We start from the raw sequence: 11,064 nt of genomic DNA, 5'->3' as shown, positions 1-11,064 counted from the left end.
AAAAAAAAAAAAAAGAATGAACATATTCTAAGTTCATTGACTTCATGAAACTTTATAGCTTAAAGCAGGCATAAAAATGTTGAGGAAATCTGGGGAACTCTGAGTTTTTATAGCCAGGGAGTAGCACACTGACTAGACCTTGGGCTTCCTAAAATAGCTTGCATGAGCTAGCTTGAAAGTTCTCATTTGAGTAATATAGGGATGAAGTGATGGAGAGAAGAAATGAGAAAGAACAGAGGTCATGGCATGTCTCAGACCTCAAAGTTAAAAAGTTAGAGAATTGTTACACTAATGTTTAGTTTTATGCTACATTCTTTCTACTTTTTTTTTTTTTTTGGTCCTGTTGTGGGGCCTGAACTCTGGGGCCTGGGCGCTGTCCCTCAGCTCTTCAGCTCAAGGCTAGTGTTCTACCACTTGAGCCACAGCGCCACTTCCGGCTTTTTTCCTTTGTTATGTAGTGCTTGAGGAATCGAACCCAGGGCCTCAGGCATGCAAGGCAAGCGCTCTACCACTGAGCCTCCTTCCCAGCCCTCTTTCTACTTTTTAAAGAAATGAAAAAATTGTCTACAAATCTTCAAGACCTATCTGACATTGAAAGCCACTGTGAAAGTGGGAGTGACTTACCATTTCACAGTCTCAAAAAATATTGTTTCTCCTAGCCTAGAGAATTTAGGAAATCAGAATGATTTTACTTCCTTGTTTGTTTCTAATGTTTTGAAATGAGGTGGATTTGGTAAAAGAGTTCTAGAACTTGACCAGTAATTTCTTCTTTTATGGAAAATTGCAAGTCAGTTCCTGTTTAACTGTTTTCACTTTTTTTTTTTTTTGGTCAGTCATGGGGCTTGAACTCTGGACCTGAGCGCTGTTCCTCGGCTCTTTAGCTCAAGGCTAGCGCTCTACCACTTGAGCCACAGCACCACTTCCAGTCTTCTGGTGGTTTATTGGAGATAAGAGCTTCACGCCCTTTCCTGCCTGGGCTGGCTTTGAACTGTAATCCTCCGTTTTCAGCCTCCTGAGTAGGATTACAGGCAAAAGCCACTGGAGCCCGAATTTGTTTTCAACTTTTTGACAAATCTTACCCTATGTTAAAATTGTAGTGAGGAATGAAAAACTTGTCATGTCCTCTTCCTCCAAATAAATTCTAAATTATAGTCTCATACCAGTAGGTATTTAAGCCATAAAAATAATGCAAAAAGAGTATTTAAGGGTAGGGAAGGTGGCTCAGTGGTAGAGTGCTAGCCTTGCATTCATGAGTCCCTGGATTCGATTCCTCAGCACCACATAATCAGAAAAAGCCAGAAGTGGTGCTATGACTCAAGCAGTAGAGTCTCACCTTGAGCTGAAGAGCTGAGGGACAGCACCCAGGCCCAGAATTCAGGCCTCATGACTGACAAAACAAAACAAAAAAGAGTATTAAAGCTGTGAAAATAATGCAAAAAGAGTATATCAGTGTTAATGTTTTATAATTATCATTAGGTAGTACATAGATAAGTATTGTTGGATTTGCAATTTACAAGGTATAGAATTAAACTTTCATTCTTCTAAGAAGTGTATCTGTTTTGATAATGTATTTGACTTGTAGAACAGGATCCATGTCCAGGCTGCTGTTAACTTAATTAAACTATTCTTTACAGTCTAGAGAGGTGTAGTCTTACACTGTAGAGGTAAAAGTGGAGCTATGTCTGGGTTCCCATGTATGAATCTATGTTATCAGTCCTATCAGATAGCATTTTCCTCTCTTTTTGTGTATCTAGCTTCCTACTTTTCCATTGGTCTACTTTTTCCTCTTTTATTCCTTCTATATTTTTAAAAACATGCTGTTAGGCACCAGTGGCTGTAATCCTAGCTTCTCTGGAGGCTGAGATCTGAGGATCAGGGTTTGAAGCCAGCCTGGGCAGCAACTTTCTTGAGACTCTTATCTCCAATTAATCATGGAAAAAGCTGGAAGTGGCTCTGTGACTCAAGTGTTAGAGAGCTAGCCTTGAGCAAAAGGAGTTCAGGGACTGCCCTCAGGCCCAGAGTTCAAGCACCTAGACTGCTTTCAATCAATCAACCAGTCAGTCAACAAGTAAATGAAGAGCATCCAACAGAAATTAAACAATTAACAATATTGCTGGGTGCTGGTGGCTTACTTCTATAATCCTAGCTACTCAAGAGTCTGAGATCTGAGGATCGTGGATTGAATCTAGCCTGGGCAAGAAAGGCCATGAGTCTCTTATCTCTAACCACCAAAAAGCCAGAAGTAGAGTTGCTCAAATGGTAGAACACTAGCCTTGAGCAAAACAGCACTATGGCTTTGAGTCAAGCCCCACTTAAAAGCACACCCACAAAAAACAATAATAGTAATAATTAACAATATCATGTAATAAAGGGAAATTATTGAATGTATTAGGAAAGCCTCATCAGGCTGTATATTGTAAGGAGGGGAGGGAGAAAGAGAAGATTTAATGCCTTTATCTTAGCTTCATCTTCAGAGATTTTTGGTTTATTTGTATTAGCATGTTTTAAAAGATTGCTTCAGCTGACTCAAATATGAAGCCAGATTTACCATAGTTGGGAAGGAAAAAATGATTAATTCTCCATACATGGAAAACACTCCCTCCTACGCTGGGCTGTGGACATAAGTTAACCAAATGGTTAGAGCACAGAAGACATTTTGTTAAATGTCCTGGCAAAAGAGTGTTGTGACTGCTCCATCCAGATTCCTCAGGAGGTAAATGAGGGATGCAGTCAGGCACATTCTTGATTGATATTTACATATGTTAGCAGGCCATAGTTCATTGGTCAGCAAGTGAAACTTTAAGGGCTGTTTATCTTGGCAATTGAATCTGAAACAGGCCATGGCCATTGGCAGTGAAGTTCGGATTTTAGTTCCTCTAGGAAACACACACCATTCTCCCCACCAGATGTCAGGAAACGGCACTAGTAGTCAGCAATGGCTGTCTAGTTCCAGTCTGAGTGCAGGCCCAGGTCCTCTTTCAGGTTTGTCCTGTTTTGGGTTTACAGGGGTGGCACTAGGGAGCAATAGCCGAAGGCTATGGGGTTTCTTTGGAGAAGGTAGTTAAAATGTTCTAAAATCATATTATGGTGAATGGTATACAGATTTGTGGATGCATTCACCCAGACTTTTTTATTTTTTTGCAATAGGTTTGTTTTCTATTACAAGTTGGTTGAGAGCCTTTATGATGTTCTTGATGATTCTTTATATCCAAAGATGCTATTTTATGCAAACATCTGTATCTGAGATTAAAATCTTTAATCTATTCAATAAATATGACATACAGGTAATATATAAATATATATTGTGATTAAAGGAAGCTTTAATCAATTAAAATAACCCAAAACAATGCAAACAATGGATGGATCTTATTTTTAATCCAATCTCCACCACCACCACCACCACCACCACCACCACCACCACCACCACCACCACCACCGTCTTTGTCAGGGGGCTTGACCTCTGGACCTGAGTGCTAGCCCTGAGCTCTTAAGTTCAAGGCTTCACTTGAGCCACAGCACCACTTCCGGTTTTCTGAGTGGTTCATTGGAGATAAGAGTCTCATGGACATTCCTGCCTGGGCTGGCTTTGAACTGTGATCTTCAGATCTCAGCCGAGTAGCTAGGATGGCAGGCGTGAGTTGCCAGTGCCCAGCTGCTGTTCTTTTTTTTTATATTTAGAGAGATGTGTCATGTTTCCTGCCATTCTCACATCACTCATTTGCCAGTGGGAAACAGCAGAGCCTTCTAGATAAGCTAGCCCCTGCCTTTACTGCTTCCAGAGTCCTAAACATGGGGCCTGTCAACTGCTGGATTGACGTATCCTAGAAACTGCATGTGAATGGAGTCTTGTAATACAGGGACTTTCATGACTGGTGCCTTTCAGTAAACCTAGCTGCAGTCAGAGTTGTCTTCCTGAAAGTTTTGGAGTCCCAAATTTAAGTATCTTGGGCTTTAGGAGGTGATAGGTTTATTGAGTAAGCAGGAGCCTTTCTTCATCTACAAGCCCCTGTTTCCTAGCATAATAGGATCATTTCATATCAGTGACTCAGTAGGTTCACTTGTATCTGAACGGAGGACCACAATATACTAAATATTTCAGCAGTCTTATTTCTGCAACTATTAGTCCTTTCTTTTCTCTTTCTTTCTTTCTTTCCTTCTTTCTCTCTCTCTTTTTTTTGTTTTTGGTCAGTTGTGGGGCTTGAACTGTGGGCCTGGGCACTGTCCCTCAGCTCTTTAGCTCAAGGCGAGCACTCTACCACTTGAACCACCGTGCCACTGGTTTCTGGTGGTTTATTGAAGGTAAAAGTCTCAAAGCCTTTCCTGCCTGAGCTGGCTTTGAACCAAGATCCTCAGATCTCAGCCTCCTGAGAAGCTAGGATTACAGGTGTGAGCCACTGGTGCCTGGTTCTTTTGTTTTTTTTGGTCGGTTGTAGGGCCTGAACTCTGGGCCTGGGGGCTGTCCCTCAGCTCTTCAGCTCCAGGCTAGCGCTCTACCACTTGAGCCATAGCACCACTTCCAGCTTTTTCTGCTTATTTGGTGCTGAGGAATTGAACCCAGGGCCTCATGCATGCAAGGCAAGCGCTCTACCACTGAGCCACCTTCCCAGCTCCAAATATTAGTCTTTTCTAGCTAGATAATTTATCAGTTTTCTTTCAAACTCCAATCAGACAATCCGATCATAGCAATCAGACAATCTGATCATAGTTTTGTTGACAATAAAGTTCCTTCTTATTTATACAAGTTACCCCCATCTATTTGCCTCAAAACCTCTAGCATGAAGTGGTCAGAGAAGTGGCCAAATATTTGTAATTAAGATGCAAATTGTTGGGGCTGGGAATGTGGCTTAGTGGCAGAGTGCTTGCCTAGCATGCATGAAGCCCTGGTTTCCATTCCTCAGTACCACATACACAGAAAAGGCCAGAAGTGGTACTGTGGCTCAAGTGGTAGAGTGCTAGCTTTGAGCTGAAGAGCTGAGGGACAGTGCGTAGGCCCTGAGTTCAAGACTGGCCAACACACATACACGCACACACACGCATGCACACACAGGAAGTCATATTATAGATGAAAGTCAGCTTACTCTGTGGTGCTACCAGTTGTGTTATGTGTTATCAGTTGGCTTCATCTGGTCTCTCATATGAGGACTGGAGCAGAATAACATTGTGATGAAGGCACTTGGGTCAGGAGGCTGAGGCCACAGGACCTCAAGATCCAGGCTAGTCTGGTTTGTATAATAACACCCCAACTCAGACAAAAACAAAGAGGGAAAAGGAGAGGTGTTTTGTCTTTCATGTCGGGTATGGTGGTGCATGACTGTAATCTTGGCTACCCACCAGGCAGAGATTGGAAGAATTGCGATTTGAGGCCAGCTAAAATCAAGACTTAGTGAGACCTCTATCACAGTAACTTGGGTGGAGTGACTTATTACTGTAGTTCCAGCTTTGTGGGAGACTGTGTTAGAAGGATCATCATCCAAGACCCTCCTGGGAAAAAATTGAGTTCCTACCTGAAAAATAATGACCACCAAATAGGCTGGGGCATTGCTCACAAGCATGCAAGCACAGAGTCCTGAGTTCAAAGCCCTGAGTTTCAGCATCACAAAACATTCAGAAAAAAAAAATTCAAGCTCTTTTAAAATATTTTTCAAGTACTACTCTTTTATCCTCTATAAAGAAAGTACATTGTATGCTAATCTCAGGTGACTAGAACTCTGTCTTTATATGTGATCTTTTTTTTTTTTGGACAGTTGTGGAGCTGAACTCAGCCAGAGCACTGTCCCTAAGCTTTCTTGCCCAGGGTGGCTTAGAACCAAGATCCTCAGCTCTCAGCCTCCTGAGTAGTTAGAATTATAGGTGGGAGCCACCAACACCTAGCCTACTTTGGCACTCATAATGATCTATAACATTATGTAAGAAAGTGAAATGGATTATTTTATAAAAATCCATTCATTTGATACCTTGTTAGGCTTGCCTTATAGCATCCTTTTGTAGATTTAAGGAAAAAAGACTTTTCAGTATCACTTGTTGAAGACGTGTTGATTACTGATTACAGTTGTATTGTTGTTCTTCTCTGTTCCATAGTTAGTAATTAAACTTTATAATATACTGCATCTACTTGTTTAAAGAATATCAGTCTTAACCTGGTTCTGTGGCTCATATCTGTAACCCTAGCTCCTCAGGAGGCTGAGGATCATGGTTCAAAGCCAGCCCCAGCAGGAAAGTCCATGAGACTCTTACCTCCAATTTAATCCTCAGATCTCAGCCTGCTGAGTGGCTAGGATTACAGGTATGAGCCACGGGTGCTGGATTTCTGTGACACTCTTATCTCCAGTTATCTTATCTCCAGCTCTGTGGCTCTAAGTGGTAGAGCACTAGCTTTGAACAAAAACAACTCAGAGACAGCACCCAGACCCAGAGTTCAAACCCCAGAACAGTCAAAAAAGCAATCAGCTGTAAAAAGTGAAAAATTCCATTGAACAACTACATTTTTCAACCAATAAGTGGCCAACGGTTGAAGAGTGATGAAAGGAAAGCTGTTAATAAAAACATGCAGTGCAACAGTGTGGGTTTGGTTTACATGCTGGTGTGCACAGAACAAATGTAAACAGATATTTTCGAATAATTAGGACTGGATAAAGTCACTTAAGCCCAAGCATATAAGGCCAGCCTGGCAACACAGTGAGATACTGACTTAAAAACAAAAACAAAGTTGCAATAATTGGAGAAATTTTAACATGTACTTCGTATTAGGCAATACTAAGAATTATTAATGTGTTTAGATTTTGTTTGCAGCAGTGTGGTAGTGGGCACCCCTCAACTCACCTATGAAGTCTGTGCAGATAAAATGAACTCTCCCCACCTCTTTCTGGTGACTCACACCGGTAACTCTAGCTACTCCAGATCAAGTTCCTGTGGTGTAAAGCTAGCCTGAGCAGAGTTCATGTGGGACTCCTGACTCTAAAATAACCTGAAAGAACAGAGCTCAGGGTGTGGCTTAAGTACTAAAGAGTGCTAACCAAGCAGGGCCTGCAAGTTTGTGGCAAAACCCCAGGGGAAAAAAAAGAGATAGGCAAAACAAGGTTAACAAGAATTCATGAGGTGCGTCAAGAATTTTGTTCTACTATTTCTTCTTATGTTTGAAACAGTGTTTTTTAAAGGTTGAATTGCATATTTAGGGGATAGAGGCAAAATAATCATGAATTTTGTGTTTTCTTGCGGGGGGTGGGGGTGGGGGGAAACTAGCGCCTGCTAGTTCTCAGCTTTTCCACCCATGGCTTTCTACCAAGGAGCCAGGCTTTTAGTCTGATTAATTTGAGATAGGAGTCTCAAAGGTCTGTCTGCCCAGTTTTACTTCAAGTCTTTATCCTCAGATCTCAGCCTCCTGAACAGCTAGTACTGATTACAGGTATGAGGCACCCATCCCTTGCTAAGGGGAATGTTTCCAATAGTGATGTTTAAGGGAACTTGTAGTGAACTAAGAGGGCAGTATTATGTTGTGGTCTCTTATTGTCATAGATTCTCCTTTTGCCTAATAGAAACTTCTGGACTACTGAGAACTTTATGCAGATTCTAAAGAGGTACCAGGTTTCTGACACAGGCACCTAACGAGTTACATGTTTTAGATATACAGAGAATAACTCAGAGCTGGGCATCGGTGGCTCACGCCTGTAATCTTAGCTACTCAGGAGGCTGAGGTATGAGGATTGTGGTTCAAAGTCAGCCCAGGCAGGAAAGTCCATGAGACTCTTATCTCCAATAAACTACCAGAAAACCAGAAGTGTCACTGTGGCTCAAGTGGTAGAACGCTAGCCTTGATTTGAAGAGCTGAGGGACAGGGCCCAAGCCCAAAGTTCAAGCCCCACAATTGACCAAAAAGAAAACTGCCAGAGCTTTTTCCAGGGTACTCTTGCCATTATATATGTATGTCTGTTCTACATTGTGCCAGCAGTCTTCTATTTTCATTTTTATTTGCTTATTTATTTTTATGCTGGTATTGAGACTTGAATTCAGGGCCTCAAGCTTTCACCTAGCTTTTTTGCTCATGGCTGGCACTTTTACTAATTGAGTCATGCCTCCAGTTCAGCTTTTCTGCTGGTTAATTGAAGATACTCTCTAAATTGGCTTCAAACCACTATCCACTATTGTCAGGTCTGGCTTTAAACTATAATCCTCAGCTCTCAGGCTTCTGACGAGGTTTACTGTGTTTAGTGTTACTAATTTTTAGCCATCTCCGTGGTGGTATAGTGGTATCTCATTTTAACAGTACTTTATATTTCTGTTTTTTTTTCTGGTTGTGGGGCCTGAACTCTGGGCCTGGGTGCTGTCCCTCAGCTCTTCAGTTTAAGGCTAGTACTCTACCACTTGAGCCACAGTGCCACTTTTGCCTTTTTCTGTTTATGTGGTGCTGAGGAATCGAACCTAGGGCCTCAAGCATACAAGGCAAGCACTCTACCACTGAGCCACCTTCCCAGCCCTATATTTCTGTTTCTTATAGCCACCATCTTTATTGTACTACTCCTGTGCATCCACACCTCTCTTTTTCTGTATTGCATTAACTTTGCTGTCAACTTTCTGTGCCCTTAAACTTTTGTCTGCCTCTAATCCTAGGAGAGAAATGCTATAAAATTGCTGATCTTTGTGGTACCAAAGCATCAAATTGGTAAATAAGTTACTCAACACAGATTAACAGGAATTTGTTACATTTCTGGTAACAGAGTAACATTTGATACAGGCTTATACACGTAAGCTACACAATGATTTATATACATAGAAATCATTGTTTCCATCAACTACAGAAAACTAGCCACAGTTCAGTTCTCTTCATAAAATAAATGTACAAAGTAACTGAAAATATCTGATGGTATTAAAGTACTGAGATTTGAATCCCTTATGTAATTCTGAAATCTTTGAAGGCATAGTGCTTCATTTAAGTTCCTTCAAATATCCTAACAATTTGAGTTACAAGTCACCAAGGGTGTTTCTGCAAGGACAAAAATAATTATGAAGACATCTGAGGCGATGAACCTTTCTCTTTCCTGTGTAATAGCAGTCCTCCACTTTAGGTGCACAAAGGAGCCATCTGATAGAGCTCTTTAAAATCTACAGTCTAGGGGCTGGGAAGGTGGCTCAGTGGTAGAGCGCTTGCCTTGCATGCCTGAGGCCCAGGTTTGATTCCTCAGCACCACATAAGCAAAAAGAAAAAAGCCGGAAGTGGCGCTGTAGCTCAAGTGGTAGAGCGCTAGCCTTGAGCTGAAGAACTGAGGGACAGTGACCAGGCCCAGAGTTCAGGCCCCACGACTGGACTCCCCAAAAAAATAAAATCTACAGTCTAGGCTGTGTTCAGAAACAATTCAGAATATCTGAACCTGGCATCAGGTCTTAAACGCTCCCGAGAGGATTCCACTGTGCAGTGAAGTGTAGCCCGTGCTATGAGGAACGCTTGGATTAATTTTAGGCAGTATATATGAGCTTTCTTTGAAACGTATTCCACATTGCCCACCACAGCACAGGGCATTACAAGCTTTAATGCTGGGCTTCAGCATTCACAGACTCTGACTTTGGGTGGATTCTTTAGCCAGCCGTTTGTGTGATGATTAACTCAGAATCGGTATTAAAGTTCCTAGTGTCTGGTGTGGGACATGAAAGCTCTGGCAGCTGCCAGTGGTGGATCAGTGTTTTGGTTTTTTGTTTTTTCCTTTTACAATAGCACGTTATTTGTCATTAAACTTTATCTTAAAATGTCTTGTTGCATTATTAACCAATCAATAAAAATTGACACGTCAGTTTGCAGAAGTGATTGTAGAGACTGCAGCAGCAATGTCCGCGTGCTTTCTTCCTGTGGCCGTGTACACACACATTCCCGTAGGGTCCTCACGACCGCTAGGGGTGTAGATCTCACAAAACGTGTTTCCTTGGAGTCTGATGGCTGCTCTGGCCGGCGTCCGAGCAGCAGCTGATGAGGTTCCCGTGACCATTACCTTAGCCTTGCACACGGCTAAGTGTGCACGAGGAGTGGAGGCAGGAGGTAGCAGCCTTGCCATCAGAGGCCACGGATCTCCCACAGACAGGTCAGATGCCCAACTTCCAGGAAAGATTTGGATTTGGGCATTACAGAATGTTTGCTAACTAAACGGAGCAATCCTGCACTGTGGCTGGTTGGACCCAGAGTCAGGAGACGCCGGCCTAACCGGCTGGCTGCCCCCTCTCCCGGCCCGAGCAGGCACGACGCTGTGTGAGCGTCTCTGCAGGGGAAAGTTCTGACCGCCTCTGAGAACCTTTCTCTTCTCAGGTGTCCCTAGACATTGCCAAATTACTGTTCCTCCCGGCGGATCTGAACCACTGTTTAGGTGACACTTTTCCCATCCTTTGAGGAAAGGAAGGACAGGGCTTACAGATGCGTTTGTAGGTGAAGTGTGCAGGCCCGGTGAGCGGGGGTCTTACTGTGGGGGGAGTCTGGGGGCGGGACAGTGAGGGACGGGGCTGGCGGCGCCGGGTGCCTGTCACAGGCTCCACCCTGGGGGTGGGTCCGGGCTCCTTCCTGTAGGGCGTGCAGCAGGCTCCACCCCTTAGGGGCGTGTCTGGGGCGCCTTCCTGCGGGGACGTTCAGGCTCCACCCCCGTGGGGGTGTGTCCGGGCTCCTTCCTGTAGGGCGTGTAGCAGGCTCCACCCCTTGGGGGCGTCTCACGGGCTCCACCCCTTGGGGAGCATGTGGGGCTCCTTCCCCACAGGGGCGTGTCGCAGGCTCCACCCCCGGGGGCGTGTCCGGGGCGCGGTCACGTGGCTCCAGCACTTCCCGGTTCCCCGGGTCGGCTGTGGGGAGTCTGGGCGGGAAGGAGGGAAGGCGGCGGCCGGTAGGCAGGGGGCGAGCGCACACCCTCCGGGAAGGGGCCCGGCGCTTCTACCTCAGCCATGCCGCACTTCACCGTGACCAAGGTGGAGGACCCGGAGCAGGGGCCCGCAGCCTCGGCCCCCCTAGAGCCCGGTTTAACCGAAAAAGAAGCCCCGGCTCGGGATTCCGAGGAGCCCGGTGAGTCCCCAGGGCCCTGGAGGGCGCGGGGCCGGGGCGGG

The 11,064-nt window shown here is 44.3% G+C and overlaps 1 protein-coding gene across 3 annotated transcripts in view; it reads left to right on the top strand.

The window, feature by feature from the left end:
* The window catches only part of Slc12a6 (solute carrier family 12 (potassium/chloride transporter), member 6), a 64,476-nt gene that overhangs the window by 1,786 nt on the left and 51,626 nt on the right, over positions 1–11,064 (top strand). The window contains exon 1 of one of the 3 annotated variants that reach the window (XM_013014375.1): positions 10,829–11,023. The exons of the other annotated variants lie outside the window; for them this stretch is intronic. Coding sequence (XP_012869829.1) covers positions 10,906–11,023 — 118 coding nt within the window. The 5' untranslated portion in view covers positions 10,829–10,905. Of the gene's footprint in view, positions 1–10,828; positions 11,024–11,064 lie in introns of those variants that run through there. 3 annotated transcript variants of the gene reach the window in all.

This window comes from Dipodomys ordii, unplaced genomic scaffold (assembly GCF_000151885.1).
Source record: "Dipodomys ordii isolate 6190 unplaced genomic scaffold, Dord_2.0 Scaffold23, whole genome shotgun sequence".
Taxonomy (NCBI): Eukaryota; Metazoa; Chordata; class Mammalia; order Rodentia; family Heteromyidae; genus Dipodomys; species Dipodomys ordii.
This window is presented reverse-complemented; position numbering and strand designations above follow the sequence as displayed.